Source organism: Bacillus rossius, chromosome 12 (assembly GCF_032445375.1).
Source record: "Bacillus rossius redtenbacheri isolate Brsri chromosome 12, Brsri_v3, whole genome shotgun sequence".
Classification (NCBI taxonomy): Eukaryota; Metazoa; Arthropoda; class Insecta; order Phasmatodea; family Bacillidae; genus Bacillus; species Bacillus rossius.
In genome coordinates, this window is record NC_086339.1 from 32,071,225 (window position 1) to 32,097,868 (window position 26,644).

At 39.1% G+C, this 26,644-nt stretch overlaps 1 protein-coding gene across 7 annotated transcripts in view; it reads right to left on the reverse strand.

Annotated features, from left to right (window-relative positions):
• Positions 1 to 1,834: 1,834 nt before the first annotated feature.
• The window catches only part of LOC134537803 (ral guanine nucleotide dissociation stimulator-like 1), a 227,102-nt gene continuing 202,292 nt past the window's right edge, over positions 1,835 to 26,644 (reverse strand). For 5 of the 7 annotated variants that reach the window (XM_063378617.1, XM_063378616.1, XM_063378615.1 and 2 more), the window contains exons 4-15: positions 24,635 to 24,697; positions 22,769 to 22,962; positions 19,362 to 19,495; positions 17,705 to 17,917; positions 16,388 to 16,498; positions 12,735 to 12,899; positions 12,325 to 12,465; positions 10,558 to 10,766; positions 8,892 to 9,006; positions 7,510 to 7,732; positions 4,637 to 4,771; positions 1,835 to 2,828 (exon numbers count right to left, since the gene is read on the reverse strand). In XM_063378617.1, the coding sequence (XP_063234687.1) occupies positions 2,683 to 2,828; positions 4,637 to 4,771; positions 7,510 to 7,732; positions 8,892 to 9,006; positions 10,558 to 10,766; positions 12,325 to 12,465; positions 12,735 to 12,899; positions 16,388 to 16,498; positions 17,705 to 17,917; positions 19,362 to 19,495; positions 22,769 to 22,962; positions 24,635 to 24,697 (1,849 nt within the window). In that variant the 3' untranslated portion in view covers positions 1,835 to 2,682. The remainder of the gene's footprint in view (positions 2,829 to 4,636; positions 4,772 to 7,509; positions 7,733 to 8,891; positions 9,007 to 10,557; positions 10,767 to 12,324; positions 12,466 to 12,734; positions 12,900 to 16,387; positions 16,499 to 17,704; positions 17,918 to 19,361; positions 19,496 to 22,768; positions 22,963 to 24,634; positions 24,698 to 26,644) is intronic. The other 2 variants (XM_063378618.1, XM_063378614.1) reach the window with 1 other exon arrangement.

Here is a 26,644-nt window from a genome sequence, read left to right on the forward strand (position 1 = left end):
AATTCTTGTATCAGGCACACATATCTGTTTTGCTTGTTTACAGATATTGTTACAATATTTGAATAAATTTTACAGTTTCATCATCACAAAAGTAAACTACAGTGGTTTAATGTGTTTTAATGCAATACATTGCTCATGCTCTAATTGGCCATATTTTACCACTGTTTAGCAAATTAGTTGAATGTTAATTTTCGACTGGAAATTCCAGATGAAACTATTGACTTAGTAGTATGTTCAGGCCAATAGGATATTACAGTTTTTAGATACACAGCTAAAACTTAAAACTAGGACTGTGTAAATGAAAACAATAGTACTGTATCACACTTTAGATTCCACAATTATTTCATTTTTAAAATAGCCATTAAAAAAACTATCACTACACATCAGGTCTGGGAAATACAATAGTAATACATTGGTCTCATCATTTCCATTTAGATGTCATATTAACTTATACACTGAAAAACAAATCTAGAATCATAAATAAAAATAATTATATCTCTTTTTTTTTTTCATTAGTGTCCAAATTGTTATTGATAAATGACATAAATATACTGCAGATGGCATGAGTGTAAAAAATAATAATAATTTTATCAAACAATGTACTCAAACACATAAAAGCTTACATAGGAAGTTTGAAAAACTCTTGTATCAGTTTACACGATTTGTACACTGGTATGCATTATACAATCATAAAAGCAAAATTAATTGACAGTTTAATTATTGTAAGCTAGGATTAGTAAACAGAACAGAAACAATTTTTTTTTGTTAAATGTCTTCATCTATGTTGTATAAAAGGAATATTCAAATTTTTTACACATATTATACAAAATTTATCTATATGTACTTATCAAGATGAGTTTAGCATATAAACACTTAAAAAAATGTGAGGATTCATTACATTATTAGCATTAAGTTTCACACAAAATGATAGTCTTAGTATCACTGGTCTGACATTTTGTTCAAAAATAAATTGTTGACATGTAAAAATATACAGTTTGTGCATAAAGCACACATTCACTGTTGACACAATCAAACTGTTAATTTTAAATACTAGTTGCTCAATATTTATGGACAGTAATGAAAACTAAGCATGAATACATTTAAAAAAAAAAAAAAATTTGAGTGAGTTTTTCAGTACTTGCCAGTGATGTGTAAACATCTAAACTCAGTAACGAGCCAATTCATGTGTTCTCATGTTGTTCATGTTCAACAAAATATCGCTTTTCAAGTATACGTACCAAAATTTCGAGACACAAGGAATCACACACTTACTTTCTGCGCCTGCCTTTTAGAATTCACTGCCTGAATCATAAACATTGCTTACCACCATCACCCGCAGGTGGCAGCATGAAACAAACGGAAACTAATAGAAACGTCTCCAATTAAAGTGAAGAACTCTTGAAAAAAAACCTAAACCCCAGCTTTGAGCCCAATTTTGGAAAGGAATTTTATCAACACACTGTCCATCTTGTTAAAATTCATAACACAGTTAACACTATAATGTTTCCATACAAGTTAGAAGTAATAAATCTATGGTATTAGTAAAATATTACCAGAAACATTTTAAAACACTATGTATATGTAGGTATATTTGTTTTTGTGTTAAATGACTAAACCCAGTCTGTAAATACTTTCTATAAACAAACCTTAACCTTACTGAGCTGATTCATTATTATCATATATATTTTATTATAATTTTGTTTAAAAAAATTCTCAGTGATGATATTTGAACCATGTCCCTTGAGATTAACAAACGCGCACTCTACCGCTGTGTTACATAGCCTGTTTTAACCTTAGAAGGAGGATATGTATTATAATAATAATGTAATGCCAGTTTTCTTATGTATTTAAAAACTTTATATTACTTTCTACTATGACTATTTTAGTTAACCAAATATATTCGAGGGTAGTTTCACTATCATAAACTTTCATTCGACACACCAATACGTTTAGTAAGTACCCTAATGTTTATGAAAGTGACTATATACAGGTTTAGGTTGCTACAAGTGGGTCCGCCATCTTGCGTTACATTTCCGTTCTTAGACTTCCGTTCAAAATTTCACGAAATAACTCCAACCAAATGCTGTATACAAGAGCTAAGATGTTTACAGATCAAAAAATGTACTTGAAACAAATATTAAGTATATCTGCAGTCAATATTTTTAGATGTTTTGAGAATTAGAAAAATATTGTAAGTACAATAATAATGACTTAGAACATTTACCTTTTTTACGTATACATACAAATTTTTCTCACATTTGATTTGGTAAAAAAAAAAATGGCATTGAAGAATAATTTTTTTATATCACTGTAGAATACATGCTGAACACATGTTAATATCACGAGCACATGAACATGAATATTTTACACTCACTAGACACAAAACACAACATGTACAACAAACAATTATTGTAAGTAGCGTTCTTTTGGTAGACATTGTACACAACTACAGTGACGATACATTAAGTACAAAACATATCACAAAACAGTTAACTCCGGAGACACTGAAAACGACACATCAGGTTCGTCCATTCACGTGAGTCAGTACTAGTATCATGAAACACATCCCCTTCTACAAACCGGAGGCGAAGTTTTTTCTTTTCCCCCGCGTGCTGCATGTGTCCCGTGTCGCAGTCACAACAAACACTACTGAGACAATAAATAACACCTGACGACGAATCACTAGCTAGACATCTTCTTGGCAGGCTTTGAGCGGGAAGGCGGCACTGGCTCCACAGCGTTCTCCTTCTTTGGTCGCAGGATGAAGTTCAAGTTGAACGCAGTGTTGACAGCGTAATACACGTTGGCATTCGGGGGAAGAACCATTTCTGGAAATCATTTGAAAAAAAAAAAAAAAATTACTCATTTCTAATTGACACATGGACTGAATAAAGTATTCTTAAGTTACTGACAGTGAAATAATTAAGTAATGTTTGTCAGTGTAACCTTAATTAGAGATGAGTCAGTCAAAACTTTAATCACCATAGAGTTGTTAGTATTTAAAAGATTTTATATTCATTTAAATGATTTAAAGAAAAATATTAGAAAAAATGTAATGTAGTACATTTAAAAACTGACAACTCTGCAGTCATATTACCGTGAAAGATTATACATATTTTTAGGGACCAGAAAAATTAGCATCTTGTTATAAATGCTATTTTTTGCTAAATTCCAACATAAATGCTATTTTAGTTAATTTTCTAAATAAATGCTTTTTTTTAAGCTAAATTAATTTAAATATCATTCATTGGCAAAAATATTCTTTATAAAATGCCACTTAACTGCTACATATAGGTATTTTGATAGTTTTCAAAAGGGCCACTTGCCCTCTTCACCTCTCGCTGATCGCACGGGTATTGCGAGTATCACTCCCCGAGGGAGAGACTCACTCCCGTACTCTCAGAAATTCCGAGAAGTGAAGTACATGAGTCAAAAAGAGATGGGGAAATGCAAAGAAGAGACCAATAAGAGCCAATGAGAACACAAGGAGTCATAAAGATGGTACAACGAGAAACTTAGTGCTGTCCAGATAAGATTCAAAGGAACAAAAAAAAAAAACGGACCAAGAAGAGACGAAAAAGAGCCGGGAAGATATGATGTGTGAACAAGTACCTGTGAGAGACAGGATAGAGAATAGAGAGGAAACAGGAAGAAACAAGCAAACCGTTGAAGGGTAATGAGCAATACTTTCAAAAGTATCAGGCCCATCCAAGGCAACGGTCGGCCCGGCTCGGGCAGCTGGCCAAATGACATGCAGCATCTGCGACGCAGAAGTGTCACCGGGTGACGAGAGAGGGATATCTGGTGAGGCTGTAAAGCCAGCAATGGAGGAATAGCAGGCGGCCTAAACTTCGAGTAGCATGGGGACACCCGGGAAGGATGAACAGGTTGAAGGAGGGGGCAGTGTTACGAACGCAAGGGACAAGACCGCGATGCGTGCCGGGTTCGGAGCAGGCTGGCAGCCATGCACAGCCACTGACATCACGTGCCGTCCATTGACATAAGGCATGCCATGCGTGCCTGGCCGGATTACAAGGATCCTCGTTACCCAACCACCTCCGCCTCCTTCGCACCATCCCGACTCGGGCCATAGTCACCTTTAGCAGCCTGGGAATTCTGTGGACTTACAGCGGGTTGGTCTAGGATGACGTGACATGCCACAGCCACTCTCGTCTCTTCGAGGACACTACGGATATATTAGCGACGACGCCGGCCTCCGTGGGAGTTCCGAGCGAGTTCCAAAGGATTCAGAGAGTTCTGAGTAGGGGAGAGAGTCTCCCCTTTGGGGAGTGATACTGGCGATACCCGTGCGATCAGCGAGAGGTGAAGAGGACAAGTGGCCCTTGGTGAGCGAATCGGATCTATAGGGAGGCGATACCTGCGAGAAGGCCTGGTGAGCCAGTAGGATGTGACGAGCGATAGTTGAAGACTGTGTGCAGCGTGGCTTGGGTGAGTGTGTGAAGTAAGCAGACAGCTCCAGTGGAAAGTTTTAATGTTTCAAAGACACATTTTAGCACATTATAACATCTTTAAAAACATACACATGTGTGCTGTCAAAATATGAAAAGAATTCATTTGTTGACAAACTGCAAGTGAACGATGGTGTGACCGATTGCGCACAGCGAATGGAACCTACCTTTGTCAGGCAGCACCTGAGCTAGTGTGTAGGAGTCGGGATTCCCTTCAAGCCCGAGTTTGAGCATTGCGTTCCTTATCACCTGCGGCGTCCGCTCGTTGTTGCTCAGCATTATGCTTTTGTAGAGAACTATACCTGCAGTCAAAACAAACCATTTTCACATTAAGTAAATACATTCTCGTACACAATGGTTCACATATATTTCCCCTTCGGTCCCATCATTCATTATGTTAAAATTAAAACTGCTAAGTAAATACTGTAAAATAACACAGGTAGGCAGAATATATTAATAGCACAGCTGGTAACCATATATATACACACACATACACACACACACATATAACTGGCATAAAAAATTTGCAAATTAAATTGAAATATTAATGATATGTAAATAACCACATTCTAGTAGGTTTCATGTGACATCTAAACCATCACAGATTTGGTCGAAATCTACATAATACTTAGTTAAGAACAAAAATATGTAAATTTTGATTGTCTAGAACATTAACTTTTTCATCAAACTCTTCATCACCATTACTATTTTCTGACAGCAGTCAGTTACAAGGCTGACAAAGAAAACAAAATATTAAAAGTCGACAAATAAAAAATAAAGGTTTCAACATAAGTGTGTTCAAATTAAATTATTATTCAGTCTACTTGCTTAACTCTGACAATTTTGTAACATATGTATGTACCCACCCAGAAACTATCACTTTTATTAAAATGTTTATTGCGAAGGTCAACAGCATTCATTTCAGTTAAAAGGAGAATCAGAAATGCATTCCTATCAAACACTTTATTTATTACTCATTTTTAAGCTGAATTATCACTGTTCATGGGTGTAGATCCCAGAGGAAGGAGGAGGGACAGGGGCGGGGGGGCTTGGACTTCCTTTGTAGTTAAAAGGCCCCTCTCTGAGGGGGCCCGCCAATGCTTACAAAATCGTAACTGTAAAATGTGAATGATAAACAATATCCCCACCCCCCGGGGAATCCTACAGATTTTCGCCCATGTCATTGATTATGGCATTGTCCTATTGAAAAGAAAATGAAATGCTCATTTCTATCACGTGAGAATTTCATAGCTCCTTTGTTGACCTGTAGTGCTCCTATTGTCGCTCTGTTGCTCTAGCCACAGCGGAAGAGGCAAACAGAGGAATATACATAAGTGATATTTGCAGACCGGTACTGCACCTTCTAGGTGGAATGCATGTGCAACAGCTCATCAGTTTCTCAAAGACGGTTTGCACCATTCGCTGCTACATGTTGCTTCGATGGACGATTCCTGCAAAGCATGCCGAGCGTTTGCTGCCAGACTGCTCTTAGCAATACCACCTCACTCACACTGACCAAACGAGAGAGCAACTAAATAATAACCTTGGAGCCTTAGGCTTCAGGTCTGGGCTCAAATGACCACGACGTCAACTGGATATCAAGCCGCCCACTATCTAGGGCAAAAATCTACCAGGTCATATTTTAGTGTCACCTAGTATAAGCAGCTGCCAAGTAGCAGTGACAAAACATAGGGTGTCACTACCACAACCAATCATGACCCTGAATGAATGAATGAGGGATTCATATCGTCAACATTTCTACATTAATTTACTATATATTAAATATAATTTAAATATTAATAATATCTTATTACAATATAGATAATTATATTAATATACATTATTTGTTTTAATTAATCACACCAATAAATTTAATAAAATAATAATATTAGTTATTTCTATTATATTAGTTAATGTTATGGAATTTTATTTAGTTAACATTCATATTACATTAAATCTTATTATATAATATTCAATGTAATAAATAATAATTGTTAAAATAGATGAGTACCATTCTAATTAAATTCCTATTATATAATATTGAAACTGGATATGTATTATAAATTAAATTTTTAATTTAAAATAATATTATCCTCACTTTTTTCATAAATTAAAAAAAAAATTGAAAAATGAAGGTATAGTTACAAGTTTGTTTAGTTAAACGGTAATATCTGATTACAATCTAATATCCAACCTCTAATAAACCCTAATTATATGTATATATATTGACATGTTGACGAGGAGTGATGAGGTGGTAATGGAGCATTGACTAAATGAATTGGTGGGAAAGGGGGAGAAGTACTACTGGCTCGCTGTAGGAAAAGGTTTTTGATGGAGATTAAAAACTGACGAAAACTAGCTTCTACTGCGCAGCTTAGGGTTTCCCCCGTCCCTTCTTCGCGACAGAGAGGGGAGTGACGGAAATTCTTTAATTAACTAATAGTCCAGTCAAATTAGGCGTTAAGGTGGACATTTAAAATAACAAACCAGGACCACTGGGAAAATGTCGAGGACACCTTCCTTTGCGTCCATACAAAAATCACAAAAAATCCAGTTGCTGGTTTTCCGCCATTTTGAAAAATACTGTCGCCATTTTGAATTTTCACATATATTTACTAAAAAAATCGTAACAACTAAACGGTTTAACTTTTCGGGATTTTTTTTTCCTGTATACTTCCTATAAATTTATCTTTCCACAAATGTTACTATACACATAATTTCTTTACCTGATGTTTGCGTTTCGTTTAAAGTATTGCCGTTAATCGTTGTTTTTACTTTAGGATGAAAAACTTAAGAATTTACACCAAAACGGTAGATCGCATTAAAAAACGTTTCAAACGAAAGTTATTTTTAATGTCTGGGTTTGCCTTCATTTTTGCCTAATTTGATTGGACTATAAATGAATTGGCGGAAAACGGGGATAAGTACTCGGAGGAAACCAGCCGGGTTCCACAGGCGGGGGAAACATCTGGGCGCGACCTGAATCGCCCAGCAGGAGGGAGGCCAGGCTCGAGCTCACGAGGCCGGACAGGCGACGCACCGTCGGTCTCCACGGAGCTGGTCTCCAAGGTCACGCGGATGATGTAGAAGTCGTGGGACTTGGGCTGCGCGGGGCCGAGGGCCTGGGACGACGCCTGGGACCTGCTGCAGGTGCTGCTGCTGTGCCTCCCGGCCGACGTGTTGGTGTTGCCGCTGCTCATCGACACGTCCAGCGACGGCAGGGAGGAGGTGCTGGACGAGGAGGACATCTGCGACGGAGACGCCTGGCGGCAGACATATGCCCAATGACACCATCACCAAGAAAGGAACAACAATAATTATCCACCAAGAGTTACATGTATTAAAAGTTTCTGTATACACACACACAGGGGCGCAACAACAGGGGGGGGGGGGGGGGGGCAAGGGTATTTTGCCGCCGCCCCCCCCCCCCCCTCTGAAACCTTGAAGTGGGGGGCAAACGGGGGCAAAGAAAGTGCTGTGTAATCAATTTTTAGATGATAAAACTGCTTAAAAAACACCATTTTCCACCTTGAAATACAAATTTTTCCCAGGGGAGGACCCCCAGACCACCCCCCCCCCCTCTTGCTTCAATAGGGGGGGATTGATGATTCTTTATAAATAGGTATATTACCCCCCCCCCCCCCCCCTTTTTAGAAGAGTTGCGCTAATCCGGTCCCCGCTCATCCAGACATTAGATTAATCCTAAAGGGAATGTTTTAAAAAAAAAGCACTCCTTACTACACAGCCAATCAAAAAATAGAATTATAGCAAAGATATTTTGTTTTGTTAATGTAAACGAATATCAAGCTGTAGGAAAAATTGTATTTATTAAAAAAAACATAAGATTTTTATAGTTTTTACCCATCTAAAAATTGTATTACATGCATTTTAAGGCAAATAAAATTATAATAAAATTATGAATTTTAACAAAACTAAATTTAAAAATTGTCTTTTCTGGTATACCAACTAAATAAAAATCACTTTATCATCATTAAGACTGTAGCAAAATATATGGCATGGAGCAGATGGATAGGATAAAAATAATTTTATTTGTTAGAGTTAGAATCACTTACTAACTAATTTAAATTTTAATTTACCGATGTTGGAAGCATTTTAATGTACACAAATGCTTAACAATTTATTTTTATTACCCCTGAGTAATTTTGTCCTAAACCTGCTTCTCACAAATTATTGCACTGTGAAAAAGCAGAATGTGTCATAGACAAAACTACGCAATTTTTGTGAAAGTACTAATAAGAAAAATTTAAGTCATATTTGTTCAATTTTAAATTATTTTATGAATAAAGGGAATCCATAGAAATTAAAACAATAACAAATCTCCTGTGTAAAAAAATAAATTTCCATATCAATAGCACTAAAAAATATTATCTCATGCGACGTTCATAGATGCAGCAAACAAACCTTCCTATCCAAGGAGTTGTGCCTGGACGAAGGGTGAGACTCGAGGTCGCAGAAGAACATGCTGCCTGAGCTGCTGGATGTGCTGGCTATCGAGTCATTTTTACGGTGTCCGAGGCTGCAACCAAACAACAACCTTCAGAAAACAGCTGGACACACACAGCACCGAATCAATTTTACGATGTCCGAGGCTGCGAATAACCACAATCTTCAGAAAACACCTGGCAACACACAGGTCATCGAGTCGTTTTTTACAGTGTCGACAGCTGCAACCAAACCACAACCTTCAAAAAACATTTCAACGCACAGCATTGAGTCAATTTTACGAATTCTGAGGCTGCAAACAAACCACAACCTTCGAAAAGAAAACCTGGCAACACAAAACATCGAGACAATTTTACAGTGTCCGAGGTTGCAACCAAACCACAATATCCAGAAAACAGCCAGCAACATACAGCATAAAATAAATTTTACTTTGTCAGAGGCTACAGCCAAACTAAAACCTTCAGAAAACAGCTGGAAACACACAGCATAGAGTCATTTTATGGTGTCTTGAGGCTGCAACCAAACCAAAACCTTCAAGAAAAAAAAAGGTAACACACACAGCATCAAGTTGATTTTACGGTGTCCGAGGCTGCAAAAAACAGCACAACCTTCCAAAAACACCTGGACACACAGATCGATTCAATTTTATGATATCCCAGGCAGCAACCAACACACAACATTCAGACAACAGCTGGCAACACACAGCATCAAGTCATTTTCACAGTGTCCGAGGCTGCAACCAAACCATAACCTTCAGAAAAAAGCTGGCAACACACAAAATTGAGTCAATTTAATGGTGTCCGAAGCTGAAACCTAAAAACTACCTTTAGAAAACTGCTGTCAAGACACAGCTTCGCGTCAATTATTTAGTTTAACGGTAGTAACTAATTTTTGGGTACAGAAAATTAAATTCATACCAAATGTTTAGGCAGTATTGTTTGACGTAAGCAAGCGAGAGTTCAAACGAGCAACGCAGCAAGACATTCAGCAGCGTCACTTTCTTATTTAACAAGTATTGATGGTTAAATTTGTATTAGAATTACAGCAGTAAACTATAAAGAGCACAGTTACTGTCGGCAAAATATGGACGATACAATATAATAAGAAAAACAATCCACGGTGCGGATTCAGATTATATCTAGTTTTGATTTCACTTTATAGCGAGGGATAGAAACCCAAAGATGTTATCTTGGATTCATCAGTGTTTATGTCATAAATATTTTTTATCATTCCTTATTAGAAATTCTGCATCGTTAACGCAGATAACACACGATCTAAGATTTTTCTGAGACTGTTAAAAGTGGAGACTATTGACAGTTAAACAGTTAAATCCATTATTCAAAATTCATTAAATTCTGAACCTCCAATGATTTCACTGCAGAAGTTCTTACACTGCAGCCAATCATTGTCAACATTATGCATTCAATGAAATTATATCTTGTCTCAATGAGACATTAATTTTTAGAAATAGGCGACCCAAAAATTATTTGATTCAAGATTGCATCGTTTGTTTTATATTCCTCCACCTTAAATAGAACCACAACTCTGGTTCCAGCATTGACTTCACAACCTACCAGTACTACAAACATCATACAATGATATTGAACCTATTCTCACTACTTACGGTGCACGTTTCTTGGTCTTGTTCGAGTCTCGGCCAGCGCTGAGCCCTCCCTGTCCGGCAGACGATTGACTCGTGAGGGGCGCTTCGATTTTACACGACAACTGGTATGCTTCCTGGTCGTCCAGGACGAGGATCGAGTCGAACCAGCGATCGAACGCCAGGTCTTCTGGGATGTTGTACGCATTAGCTGCTCCTTGAAGAAGTTTTATCTGAACAAACAATAAAAAAGAAATAGTCCTCTGACATACATTTTATACATACACACAATGTTACCCTTTACAAATAACAGAAAGTTGCTCATTTAGGTTAGTTGATTTATGTTTTTTTTTTTTTTTTGCATTATCTGAATTCCATTAAAACTTTTTTTAAAGTACAATACACCCATTTTCCATCATCTCATTCGTTACTTGGGCTGGTCAGGATAAATGGTTATGTCATTCCTGATTCCATTAAAATGCTCTAATTTTCTAATGATGCCTCAATTTGAGTTTGGATGTGACTGTGAATATAAATACAAAACTACTCTTGCCACACCTCTGACTTGCATCAGACACCTGTATGTGCCAACAGTTTCCTTGCTATAGTCACACATTTTTACCTGGCTAAGTTGTGGGTTTGAGCAACATTTGTTTGACATCAAAGTAATTAGACAAATCAAGGGTAGATTGCTCTGAATGGAGCAGTGAGGAAATGCAGTTAGAAAGAGAAACATCATCTCACTAGCAAGTCTGCATCTTTTTCCACTTACTCAAAAATCTGGGGTTGATTCCACACTTAATCGAACTCATCGCCGTGGTGCGAGCGAGTGATGTGACCATTACACCACCGCTGCTTTCGTCCCCCTAGCCTCAGATGTGTTTACGCTACACGACAGCACAACCTAGAGTTCTGGCCAACCAACAGTAGGTTCTGTGGGACAAGCACCCCAGGTGATATAATGGAAATACATCCGCACAATAAACTACGTGCTGATAATCAACTGACTTGACTCTATAGCAAGTTTCTCATTTACTAAACTCTGATGCTATGTACCATCTTCCCCACTTCTGGATCTTCACAAGTGCACCAACTATTTTTCTCTTGCAACAAGTTTGACAGTCTCTGAACAGTGTCAGCTGGTTTTTTAAAATACCTAATATAATACCCACCTACCTTCCCAGTTCCCACAGCTAAGACTGACAGAAGAGCATCACATGCACAGTAAAGTTAATGAACAAACAGTTGGAACTTCCCCCCCCCCCCCTACCCCCGGCCTCTTTACACTTCAAATCTTCTCTTCCCCAATTCACTGCATCCTTCGCTTTGTGCCTTGAGGCAAGCTAACAGAAAGGATGAAAAAGGTGAAAACTACATAATAAGGCTACTCTTGCTGAAATTCAGACAAGTAATCACAACATAGCCTAGGAGACAATCAAACTTGTTTCAGTAGTAATCTCCGGTTTAATTGTTGTAATTCTAATACAATTTTAATTATCAGTACTTGTTGCTTGAGAAAGTGACGATGCTGAATGTCTTGCTGCTTTGCTCGTTTGAACTCTCACATGGCTACGTTAAACAATACTGCCTGGAAATTTGCTATAAATATAATTTTCTATGCCCGTAAAATGATTTTACCACTGTTAATTGTCCTATAATAAAGTTTCCATTAGGATATTATTTGAAGCACATTTGAGTTCAGTGGACTCTATTGTAGCTGACTAAGTATCAGTAAGTTGAATTATTTGCTCTTTTGATATTTATAATAAAAATTTATGATCAAAAACGTACCTGTGCAAGAACTTCAAATTCTTTCCTCCGCTTGTCAAAGTTTATGAGGCCCTCCGCAACAGTGTCCGGTATCGCAGTGTCTATCATTGTAAGATCAGTGAGAAATGTACCCAAGTACGGTATTGTGCCGTAACTTATGTTCTGCAAAAACAAAAACAAATAAAATAACACCCAAAATTCATATCCTACTGTATACAAAAATTTAACAAAAAGGTAATATTTCTATTCAAACCATGCTTACACATCAAACCAATTCATAAAAAAAAAAATTCATGATTAGTGCATTCATTAGTGCATATTGTAAGAATTAAATGATTTAGAATAAACTACTTTTCTTAAAACTGTACTGGACAGCAAGCCAAGTAATAACCGGTTACACTAAAAATAATGTAGTGATTCATGTTTCACACCCCAGTGTTGTTCATTTGTCGATGGAACACTTTCTGCAACTGGCGATCGTTTTCCCCCACCGTGTCCGCAAACTTGGCCGTGCCTTCACGGATAAGAAGCTCTCTTTGAGCCCACTGGTTGTTATCTTCGCTGAATATCCTTGCGAGTTCTTCAAACAGCTCCACCTGCAAAACAGCACAGCACAAACCACAGTGTTACCAGTGTTGCCATTCACATCCCGTTTGACACCATTAATACCTCTATATTTTAAACTGTTTGGGACCACAGCCATGCCGGATTAGTGAGTTTGCTGGATTATCAAATGTCAACATACTTGTAACGGGAATACCACATAGAATTTGAAATGTAACTCGCTAGAAACACAGTACTGAAATGAAAACAGACAGTTATGATAAACTCTGAGCGAACTAAAACTAAAACCACAGGCAGTGCAGTATTGAGTTCTAGCAGCCAAAGTCTCCACCCAAAAAAAAACCGAACTTGAGCGGCTGAATTAGAGCTTGATTACAGAATAAGCCAGACCTTAACCACATTAAAAACCTTTCACTGTTTAAATTTTTGGTAAGGGATGATACATTTATATATTCAAATCATCAAATACCACCAAATTCATAGTATTCAAAGGAGTTAATATTCAATAAAAAAGTTTTGAAGAAGAAAAAATGATTCTTATACCAAAAATGACAAGACAAATTTTTATCTCATGTGCTAAACATCCTTGTAAGTGTGTGAATCCACTTTTCATTCCTCTAAGACAATAGAATTATTTGTGTCTTGTTAAATAATCTGTGCAAGTACAAAAAAATATATAAATAAATCTAAAAGTAAACGGATGCAATTAAAATTCCAAATTGAAATTCACCTCTTAGTGGTGTTCAAGGTTTAATGCAATCTCCAAAATGTGAGGAAATTTTAGGAAGGGTAATTCACAAATTAAAACATTAGCACCAGTATGAACTTCTATGTATATTCGGTCTATCGTCGTAAACTATTGACCAAATCAATTGAACAAGAATACACTAATATGTAGTTATTCATCATATCTCTGTAGTAAAGTTTTGTATTTTCTAATGTAATTTATAGAGCATTTTAGTACAATTTACATGTGAGATTCAATTCACTCGAATAGTTTTCGAGTGAATTCGGTGATTATGGACAATTACTTCAAAAATAATCAAATTAAATCAACCTGCATTATTTATTTCAATACGTCTGATTATTATATTTCAATATATAAATATTATAATTAAAATTCCTTCAAATTTACAAGGTTTAAAATTACTAAGTGGCAGTAACTTCTGGGATAAATTACAAGTTACAAATGATGGATAAAGATTAAGTAACTTGTAATCTCAATTGATTACTTCAAAACTAAAAATTGGTAAATTTCCAAATTCATTCGTCATTGTTGAATTTACATATAGCAATATTCACAATATAGATTTATATAGATAAAATATTAATTTTTAAACAAATTTCAATTGGTAGATACGAACTAGTATTTAGACTATAATAATGTCAAGATCTCTGTTAACCAATGAGGATCTTGTAGAATGTGGACTCAGAACTGGAGTCATACTGCGATTCATTCCTATGTATCCGGGATCTCAAACTCCGGGAACTTCCGATGTCTTCCTTGGACTGGTCGGTGGTCCTCGATCCAGTCCTCATCGAAAATAGTTTTCTTCTTAAAATTTTGAGATGCGTTGATTCAAGTCATAGAATATTATATATTGTGTCTTATTTCCGGATTATTATAGTTTTGAAGCTGTAGTGACGATACAATGATTTATATACAAATCAGATTTTCAATTCTTGAAAACAAAAATTCTTCACTTCAATCGTCAATATTTGAGATCAACTCTGTTTTCTTAGATTCCTAATCTTGGTTCTCAGATAACAGTCGTGAGTTTATTTAAATGACAAATTTTACATCTTCTAGCTTGTTCTTGATAGCATGACAGGCTTACAGCATGTCAGAAATCATACTAACATTCTAAGTCGAACATTCTGAAGTTGATTATTTCAACCAATGACTCTCTTGTTTTAAATAAAACATAAGCTGCCTAAAACTGCTCAGGACTATCCAAACCGAAAGTGACATTACAAGTTTGCATCTGTACAATATTTTGGACTATTTTGTAACTGTAGTATTTATTAGTAGTTGCAAATGTTTACTTAATTTTGCAAGCAAAGATAAAATTTATGTTGAAAAAGTTGTTAAATAAAATGTATAACCAGTAAACATATAGAACAGACATACTTGAATTCAAAAAATTGCAAATACTAAAATATCTATACTAATATTAAAAAGCAGAAGAGTTTGTTTGTTTGTTCGGTTGTTTGTTTGAACGCGCTAATCTCAGGAACCACTGGTCCAATTTGAAAAATTCTTTCAGTGTTGGATAGTACATTTATTAAGGAAGGCTATAGGCTATATTATATTATCAATAACATTAGGGATCCTTACTAAAAGTCCAATTTAGAATCAAATGCGTTGGAGGGGGTTAGATACAACATGCAGTACACGTACAAAGTGTGTGTTGACAATGCCGCAGGCGCTAGAAGTTTTTTTTCCTATTGCCTATTAACATTGTTGCCACGCACTAGATGCCTTATCATTCTTAATTTTCCCATACAAGTAAAAAACACGCGTGTGATATTAACAACGAAGCAATCAGTACCCTCATATAGAATACATAGAGATAGTGTGAGGTACATATATATGTAGATATAAAGAGATAAATACAGATAGAGATATACATAGATATATAGGACTATAGATGTAGATAGAGATAAATATATATTTAGAGACATGGATAGATTATTTGTATATGTGTAACTACTTCATCATATTAAAAAACAAAACTGAATGAGGCATTGCAATGCATGCCGAGCATTAGCTAGATAATGGAATCTTTTCAATATTAGTAATCCCTTATTTTTCAGGTTTTTTTTCTATATTGCTTTATAGAGTCTAGATTACATACAGACCAGGTAAATAACTATACACTGGCAGAAGGTCTGTCGGGATCTGAAAGTGATATAAATTATTTTGCACACTTGATATTCAAATTAAGAAGACAATTACAAACTACACGTGATCTCTAAACAGTTCCCCTTCACCCTGTGTTCAGCCCGGGCAACACTGGGTACTGCAGCTAGTCATTCATAAATTTATAATTTTTATCTCTTTGCTATGAAGGTGATATTCTTTCCTCCATACCAGAGTAGTTTACATGGACTACCTACATTATTTTTCTCTACAGAAGCTATCAAAGAAATATTTGTAGCTGCCACCAACTACAATGTGAGAATGTTTGTTTAACACTTATGGAAAAAATTTATGATGCAAAAATTGCAGGTGACCTAAAAAAAAATGCTATTAAGATTTTTCTTTAATTTTAAAAATAAAAATTAAAAGTCGAAAATTTCTTCAAAATTTAAATTTCTGTGATTTTGCTCATATATTATGTTAAGATATTTATTTGGATTTGAGGAAATCTTATAAGAATTTAATTTGAGCTTCAGATTTGAGGAAAACAAAAAAAATATTCAACCCATCACTACTTAAAATTTAAGAGCAATAACTGTAATTTTAGTGAAAATTATATTTGAGAACTGTAGCTTATTTAAAAGTATAAACTAGTACCTTTTCCTTTGGAAGAGCTTGCCAAGTCTTCTGTAATCTGTAGACCGGATTTGACTGAAGACCAGATATAATAGCTTTCAACGATGAGAAGTTTTTCAACACTCGTAACTCCTGCAGTGACATGAAAACATTTTGGTTTATATTAACCATTATACAAATAATCATTACACGACAAACATTAAGAATGATTGTAATTGATGAAAAGTTATTGCTATTATTGTTGCAAGTAACAATAAAAAAAAAGGTTCTTATGGTTAGACCATCTATTAATATTTCTAATGGAATAAAAAAAACAGGATATTAAACAGGATATACGTATACTTTAAATTTCAAAAATTATATCATCTTACTACCAAAGAGTTGACCTATTAATAAAACTTACTTAAATTTAAAATGGTTGTTACTAACATAAGGATTTACACTTCCCACACATTTTGTCATTAACTTTTACTTAACCCTTTCCTGCCTGGCGGTACTTGTGAGTCCCACAATGTTTGAAGCCCCATAGAAATAGTGTGTGCATGTTTGAAACCACATGCTGACTGTCGGGAGCTCTGGGTCCCTGTATAGCTCCGCTCTGCCAGTTGTCGAAGAAGTTCGATTGACAGCCAAGAGGTTGCAGCACTAATACGGCAGCGCTGCACCTGTCTGGAGCGCCCTTTTTTTTGTTTGTTGAGCTGGACATATGATAAATGCCTGTCAGGACTTAAAAGTCCCATCATTAAAAAAAATATTAAATATAAATAAAAAAAAATTGGAAAAAATTATGGCCTCCTTTTATGCCTACTTAAATATAAAAATGAAATAAAAATTACAAAATTCAATTTTTTTACATTTCTAGGCAGGAAAGGGTTAAGTCGATAACCAATTATGACATTTAACCATTACATCTGAAAACTGCATTGAGATGACTCATTTTACTTGCAAGGTTGCATTCAATCATACTAGTAAAAATTTTACCTTTCACTAATGTAACATTATTTTATTACATAGATTATCAGATTTAAATGTTATTATTAAAATGATAACCTAACTTAACCTAAGTTTATATTCAGTTTGGTGAAAAAAAAAAAAATTTGCAAAAAACTTAAACGAACCTTGGTTTCAGAGTACCCAAAAAAAAACTTTTTTTTAACAGGTTACAGGAAGCATGAAATGCTGTTCAGTAATTAAATGATAAATTTGAATATTTAAATTTTTTATAGTAAGCATCCAAATATCCTTGGGATGGTTGATTGCCGTTGTACAATGGGTACTTCTGAACCTACAATGGCTAGAGCTAGTACGACGTGCCCAGGTCAGAGGTGAGGATCGTACCTGCGCAATGTCGATCCACGTGCCGATGACGCGCGCCCGCTCGCCCGGCCTCAGGTGTAGGTCCACCAGCGCCGTGCTGATGACGCGGAATGACACGGCGTTGAACTGGTTCACCGTGGCCAGCACGGTGGCGGCCTCGTGGCTGCGGTTCTTGTCCCTCCGCGACCAGACGGCCCCCAGGCACTGGTGCGGGACCAGCTTCTTGAACAGCTCCTGCCCGTCGCAGCGCACGTCAGCACAACACTTTCAGGAAAACGGCAGAAGAGAACAAGGGCATGTGGCCAATATGTCATGTCTCTAAATTACAGTCCATTCCTGTAATTACATCTTGAAAGTGCTCTTGTATTTCATTTTTCATCCCAAATTTTGTAAACAGATCTTTTGTGTTATTTACTACCTGTAAAATGTCATGTAAGTAGTCTTAGTAATGATCACTACAGACCTGCAAAATCCGCGGATTCATTCGGTGATAGGCTAGAATTCAAGCACATATACACCTCTTAGATAATTTTGGCTATTGGCTTAAATGTTCATCTGGACGAATCTCCGACAAGTTATAAACCCTCAACCAAAGAAGGATTGAATCACAGACAAACCAGCTGAGACGACTTTTACAAGTCGGCAGCCAATGAACTTGCGTTATTTGCCCGAGTGTACAGGGGTATGTGCAGTCTATCCTGAAGGCCATCGAAACCGCGAATTTTGCAGGTCTCTAGTAATCACTAAAATAGACACTTAATGTGCTTTTTTTTTTTTACAATTATTAGATTCCACTTTGTAAATATTTATGAAACATAAAATGTAAGAGAGGTATCAAGCTATATTTACAGGAATAGCCCATAAATTAAAGTGATGTTGTTATAAAAATGAAATAATTGAAATAGCGTGCAAGGCCTTCCAAATCCTTAAAACTACATTTTTTCCACGGTACATAAAAACGCACGTGTATACGAATGCAACGTTGTGTCAAAAATTTCAAGGCAATCGAGATATAGAGAGGGATTTGTATATGTGTACATACTTCAAACAAAATTGTAAAAAAAAAAAAAAATTTAGTTGTGTAAAGTCAGTTTACGGACGATACTTTAACGTGACAACGTCATAACAAAATATTGATGAAATGATTGCATACTTTTATGAATAAAATTGAATCATTTTTATTGAATTAATTATCACTATTTTGTATGGATACAAAGAAGGAGTGAATTGAAATCTACAATTTAATTGATAAATTTACTTTTATTTGCACTCATTAATTCAAATATGTTTATTACTTTAACAAAGAGATTATTTTAACTATAACTTTTACACATGTTTGCTATTTAACTTCTTCCAATCCGTGTTGAGGATAGGATGATGATAGGAAAAGTAGGAAACGAATGGGAGTGTTTCAAGTTTAATGTGCCCCGAAACAGTCAAATCAATGGTTGTTCCAATCAAGTGGGAGAGAGATAGATGCGGCGCAAGCGTACAATGAGCGTAACGGGACACAGTGTAACGGGACAATGTGCGTAATGGGACACTTTTTCGTGCGTGCAGCCGGCGTTCATCGATTTATTAGACATTGTCACGTCAAAAGAATTGACCGAGGCACTGCAGGTGTGTGCCGGGCATCAGCTAGTGTCAAAGCAGGTGGAAGCTGAAGAGCGCAGCTGACCATGTCCATCCTCGTGAGCTGCTCCGCGAAGTGCCTCTGGGGCACCTCCGGGAACACGTAGTGCTGGGGGCTGTTGCCGTTCATCGTCGCCGCGTGTATCCGGAGCGTCGAGCCGGGGTACAGCATGCACGAGTCTGCAGCAGGCGGAAAAAAAATAAAAATAATCTCCATCTCTATACAAGTTGATGCAACATGTTAAAAAGAATATTAAAAAAATAGTTTCAGAGTAATATGTTCTATGATAAATCAGAAACTTGAAATTAGACACTTCCAAATTTAAAAGAAAAAACCTTCGTCATTCAAATATCATGGTTGGTCCATGGCTTACTCATAGCTTTATTGAGTTCCTCCTCTGATTTGTTATATGCTGAAAATTTTTTATCTTTGTCTAAATCCTCATGCCTTTGCCTAAATTTTATTGACTTACTCATGGCCTCTCAAGAAAATGTTAATTCAAATACAATAAAAAATTTAATTTCAATAATGCTACTCTAAAAATTCATATAAGCATAATTAATGTACGTAAAAAATAAAATTGTTAAAAAGGTTGCCATAAAACATAAAAACAAAATGTTTTTTCCTGCATATCAACCAACATTACTTTAGGTCTGCAAATCAATGTTTATATTCCAATACATTCACTTGGAAGTCACCTTTTTCCTGCTTAAAATGTTTTTCAGGTTGATGCCTCTGCACTAATGACAGACATGAATTTTTGAATTGAAAAAATATAAGGCGCACAAAACAAGTATCCTTTTATTTATTTAAAGATTTCAGTTTTACGCATATTATTAACAGCAAATGAAAAAAAAAACTTCAAAGTATTGTTTCACAGGAAAAACAATTGTAAACATTTATTACAACAGGAACCTGTTATAATATTAAGAACCTTTCCTACCTATAATACCATTCCCTCAGTCCGAACTTCCGTGTGTGGGAACAGCATCTCGCCAGTCCCAACTGTCAGTCCAAAAAATTAGTCCATCAGTCTATCAGCTGATTGTCGTGGCAGACATCTTTGTTTATACTCTTTGCTTGTGTTGCTATTTTTTTTCTCTTTTCTAACTTATAAAATGCAACTGCAATTGCAACATCCAAAGTTTCTCCCATGTTCTACTCAACAGCAAGCACATGACTGATCGTGTGTGCAGAGGGCCTTAATATCAATCCAAAGTGTCAGTTCGTGCTGAGCAGTCTGGACTGGGAGCTGGACTGATCATGTGTGGGGGGCCTCAAGATGTCACACATGAAAACAGTGGGGCGTGGGGCGTGGGGCTGGGACGTGGGGCGAGGGGCCTGGGGCGTGGGGCCTTGGGCGTGGGGCCTGGGGCGTGGGGCGTGGGGAGTGGGGCCTGGGGCCTGGGGCCTGGGGCCTGGGGCCTGGGGCCTGGGGCATGAGGCGTGGGGAGTGGGGCCTGGGGCCTGGGGCCTGGGGCCTGGGGCATGAGGCGTGGGGAGTGGGGCCTGGGGCCTGGGGCCTGGGGCCTGGGGCCTGGGGCCTGGGGCATGAGGCGTGGGGAGTGGGGCCTGGGGCCTGGGGCCTGGGGCATGAGGCGTGGGGAGTGGGGCCTGGGGCCTGGGGCCTGGGGCCTGGGGCATGAGGCGTGGGGAGTGGGGCCTGGGGCCTGGGGCCTGGGGCCTGGGGCCTGGGGCCTGGGGCATGAGGCGTGGGGAGTGGGGCCTGGGGCCTGGGGCATGAGGCGTGGGGAGTGGGGCCTGGGGCCTGGGGCCTGGGGCCTGGGGCATGAGGCGTGGGGAGTGGGGCCTGGGGCCTGGGGCCTGGGGCCTGGGGCCTGGGGCATGAGGCGTGGGGAGTGGGGCCTGGGGCCTGGGGCCTGGGGCCTGGGGCATGAGGCGTGGGGAGTGGGGCCTGGGGCCTGGGGCCTGGGGCATGAGGCGTGGGGAGTGGGGCCTGGGGCCTGGGGCATGAGGCGTGGGGAGTGGGGCCTGGGGCCTGGGGCCTGGGGCCTGGGGCCTGGGGCCTGGGGCATGAGGCGTGGGGAGTGGGGCCTGGGGCCTGGGGCCTGGGGCATGAGGCGTGGGGAGTGGGGCCTGGGGCCTGGGGCCTGGGGCCTGGGGCATGAGGCGTGGGGAGTGGGGCCTGGGGCCTGGGGCCTGGGGCATGAGGCGTGGGGAGTGGGGCCTGGGGCCTGGGGCCTGGGGCCTGGGGCCTGGGGCATGAGGCGTGGGGAGTGGGGCCTGGGGCCTGGGGCCTGGGGCCTGGGGCCTGGGGCATGAGGCGTGGGGAGTGGGGCCTGGGGCCTGGGGCCTGGGGCCTGGGGCATGAGGCGTGGGGAGTGGGGCCTGGGGCCTGGGGCCTGGGGCCTGGGGCCTGGGGCATGAGGCGTGGGGAGTGGGGCCTGGGGCCTGGGGCCTGGGGCATGAGGCGTGGGGAGTGGGGCCTGGGGCCTGGGGCCTGGGGCCTGGGGCATGAGGCGTGGGGAGTGGGGCCTGGGGCCTGGGGCCTGGGGCATGAGGCGTGGGGAGTGGGGCCTGGGGCCTGGGGCCTGGGGCCTGGGGCCTGGGGCATGAGGCGTGGGGAGTGGGGCCTGGGGCCTGGGGCCTGGGGCCTGGGGCCTGGGGCCTGGGGCATGAGGCGTGGGGAGTGGGGCCTGGGGCCTGGGGCCTGGGGCATGAGGCGTGGGGAGTGGGGCCTGGGGCCTGGGGCATGAGGCGTGGGGAGTGGGGCCTGGGGCCTGGGGCCTGGGGCCTGGGGCCTGGGGCCTGGGGCATGAGGCGTGGGGAGTGGGGCCTGGGGCCTGGGGCCTGGGGCATGAGGCGTGGGGAGTGGGGCCTGGGGCCTGGGGCCTGGGGCCTGGGGCATGAGGCGTGGGGAGTGGGGCCTGGGGCCTGGGGCCTGGGGCATGAGGCGTGGGGAGTGGGGCCTGGGGCCTGGGGCCTGGGGCATGAGGCGTGGGGAGTGGGGCCTGGGGCCTGGGGCCTGGGGCCTGGGGCCTGGGGCCTGGGGCATGAGGCGTGGGGAGTGGGGCCTGGGGCCTGGGGCCTGGGGCATGAGGCGTGGGGAGTGGGGCCTGGGGCCTGGGGCATGAGGCGTGGGGAGTGGGGCCTGGGGCCTGGGGCCTGGGGCCTGGGGCCTGGGGCCTGGGGCATGAGGCGTGGGGAGTGGGGCCTGGGGCCTGGGGCCTGGGGCCTGGGGCATGAGGCGTGGGGAGTGGGGCCTGGGGCCTGGGGCCTGGGGCCTGGGGCATGAGGCGTGGGGAGTGGGGCCTGGGGCCTGGGGCCTGGGGCCTGGGGCCTGGGGCCTGGGGCATGAGGCGTGGGGAGTGGGGCCTGGGGCCTGGGACCTGGGGCGTGGGGCCTGGGGCGCGGGGCCTGGGGCGTGGGGCGTGGGGCGTGGGGCGTGGGGCGTGGGGCGTGGGGCCTGGGGCGTGGGGCGTGGGGCGTACCCAGGAGCTGGTCCTCGCGGTCGAAGCGGTCCAGCCGGTGGCGCACCTTCACCTCCAGCTCGGACGCGGGCAGGTGCTGCTGGCAGAAGTACAGCAGCCGGTGGAGCGCGGGGTGCGTTGGCGGGTCGCGGAAGTCCTCGGGGAACGAGTCCAGCCACACGTACAGGGCCTGCACCAGCGTCCTGGGCAGCAGACTGGTCGCTCTTAGCACTCCGCTCTGCCCCGCCATCGCCCACACCGTGGAGGTAACAAGCAAGGGGACTCCCTTGTGTGTGCAAACCTTGCCACGTTAACACTTAACACTTCATTAACGACCCTTTACCTGCCCCTTTCCCATATGCATTGCAAAACAAATTTTGGTTATAATAAAATTTTACGTTAATTTCTTGCACATGTGTTGGTATTATGTTTTTTAGCAATATTCTTTCAATGCATGATGGCATCATTACAATTCTTCCAAGCGAGTTCTTTTGCTAAACAAATTTACAGCATATTATCCTTTTATACAGTCACAATTTGTTTTACTATCCAATTGCTAACCAGCTGACTTCAACTTCAGAACAGACACCCATCTCCTCATTGGTCCACACACTGCACTCCATTCCACCTGGTACCACCATACCCCAGTCAAACTTACCACCAAATTTTTCAAGTTATACTTATTTAGGCACGTTGACCATAGGGAAGTAAGGAGTGGGGGAATGGGGAGGATATATCCCTCCCTCCCTCCCATCCCTCGAAATCCTAAAAAATCTATCATCTCTACCAAAAAAGAGAACAATTTGAAAGCAAACAGCAGGCAAAGTAGTTCTATCCTAACCTCCTTTCCTCCCCAAAAAGAAATTCTACGTACGCTCCTGGTCAAGGCTGAATTTTAGAATTCAACATAATGAGCACACACCATGCAATTGAAATTTTACAGGATGAAATGCAATGCATATGAACATTTCATCAAGTTGTCTTCAGACTCAAGATATACAGCGTATCCCATGGCATAATTTAAAATGAATGAAAAATAGCTCATGTATCAAACTAATGAAAAACATTTAACACCCAGACAAGGATTACATTTTTTCTTATATATAAGAAAAAAGCAAATGATATCTTCTAACGTGGATACATTAAGTAAACACACCCATTTTTATTTTGCAGCTATGGTTTGAAAATTTTTGTTTACAAATGGACTGTAGAGGGAAATAAATATTTGCAAAAAGAAATTATTTAGCCTGAATTCAATTTAACTGTACATATCATTGAGTAGTAGCAAAATTTAAATAAGAAGTTAACTTCTAGTTACTAACTTTGGAACAGTGTCTGCCACAATACAAAATTTGACCCAAATTTTACAGACACAATTATTAAAAGAAAGTAAAATTCAAATAACATTTCTGGTTTGTAATTACTTTCAAACATTAGTTCTTAGTTACATTTTTTGTATGAAAAACAAAATTGTAACATTATTTTATGTACATAATACTTGTGGAAGTTTACATATATGCATCTTGCAGTCATATTAAAAAAATTGATTACCTTAACAATATTTTTTTTTTAGCTAACTATGCAAAATGTGTCAATTATGGTATCAAAACAAATGTGTGATAAGGTTCTGATGATAAAAATTATATAATTATAAATTATATATATATAAAATACCACAAAAAACAAGAAATTTGTGAGTGAAAACATAAACTATTGAACATGACACTTGTCAGTATTTTTTCACATGTTTATGCTCCAATTTATGCATTCACATAGACTGAGTTTCAGTGCAAACCAATACACACAGAGAGACATTTTAGTCATGTAAAAAAATGTATTGCAGCAAATATTTCATAGTTTCCAAAAACAGAAAAATGATTAGCTTACTTTCTGTGCTGCTCCATGACAGAGTCTGGAAGGTCCAGTTTATTGTTGGACAGCTGCTCGTACCTGGAAAAATTTGCAAATCTGTATGAAGGATGATGACTATATTGTTTTCATCTAACAATTTAACAATATCACTTACATTTATTTCTGCAAAAAAAAACCTGTGGTTAAGTAGGTGAAAAAAAATTCCCTTTCGGCATAGCCTATAGGCATAGGCAGATTTCGAAGACCCTATTTCTTCTGGAAATATTTTGGGAACTTCTATAAATATCTGGAACATTTTAGGAATTTTAATGTACATAGCATATTTATGTTCTCCAATATTACAAAATGATTGATTAAACATTTTCTCATTTTCAATGCAGAAAAAATATTATTAATGTTTTTAAATCAATGCATCCAGCATTGAATAGCTTAGAATGAATGTCATATTATGCAAACTAAGGTAATTATTAATTTTTTTTGACCGTCAAACACTATTTTTTTTATCTGTTGCACTAATAACATGGGCATATAAAAATTTGCTTAGCACCAAGGTTTAAGATAATATTAAGATGGTTTGAAATAAATTTGAACGAATTTGATACTAAGAAAGTTTTACATTTTTAAATTTCAACTTGTTTTAATGGTAATAATTCGTTTATCAAAAATTGTTTCAGTAAAAGGTTTTAGATAAAGTTTAGGATTTAAATAATAAAACATAACTGATTTTATTGTATATATACATATGTATACATACATATAATAATAAAAGGGTATTTTTTTTACTATTAAACCTTGCTATTTCCACCCTTGCAGTAATGGTTGGTTAGATAAAAATTTATTTTAATAGAAGTTTTAGACAATATTTAGAAAATTAAACTAAAATAAGAATGGATTCAATAGTTTACACGGTACGGAAGTTTTATTTATTTTCTTATTCCAATCCCAGGTTTTTTCAACACCTTGCAATAATGGTTTGTATTATGAAAAATTGTTTCAGAAAAAAGTTTTAGATAAAAGTTATAAGATATCTTTAGAAAATATATGAACAGATTTGATAGGTTACCTACTAAGGGAGTTATGAATTCATTTTTGTATTTTAACCCTTTTTTATACATATTTGCAATAGTTGGTTGTATCAGAAGTTGTTTCAGACAAAAGATTGAGGTAATATGTGTATTTTTTACTGACAATTTGAACGTATTTGACAGTGTACTTACTAAGGAAGTTATGAATTTTTTTGTCCTCTAACTCTTGTTTTTTCCCCTCTTTGAGGTTATGGTTGGTCGTATCAAAAATGTATTCAGACAAAAGTTTTTGGTATTACTTCTATGAGTTATAATAAGTTCAAACGAATGTGATATTCGTCATATTATGGGAGTTATAAAAAATTTTCTGTTTGTTTGTTTTTTCCCCCAAAAAACCTTAGTCATTTCTACTCCTTTGATTAAATATCGCTCATTAACGAACTTGACCGAGATTTTCCATGATTATATTTTATGTATTGTTTGTTAAGTGATTTGTAAAAAATTACGGCAGCTATATAAAAAATTTCCGTAATTCACACCATGGTAACGGCTACAATATGTATTATTTCTTCGAAATCTCGTTAAAAGGCTATGAAACACGCCTGCTTGAACACAAACAGGTTAAAGAATACTAGAATATTTTGACACATAACCGAATACTAATTTTGTTTAGGAGCACGAGAAAAGTCTTTGAGTTTTCACTGTTACAGGCCAAAATTCAAAGTTCAAACATTGACAATTCCTAACTCTATGGTCACACCACCACAAGATAATACACGACTATGTCCGCGTTTTTAGTTCGCTCAGTGTTTTCTTACCAAAGAGCATCTTATTACAACATGTTTTCAATATTTTTGTACTGTATATTAATTTAGCTTTGGCATGCCCATTAAAAATGTATAAATATTTGATCATACGTCACAAATTAGCTAATTCGATGTGGGTGTGGTACATAAGTTCCGGATTAAAAAGAACCTTTAGTGTAATACGTAGTCAAACT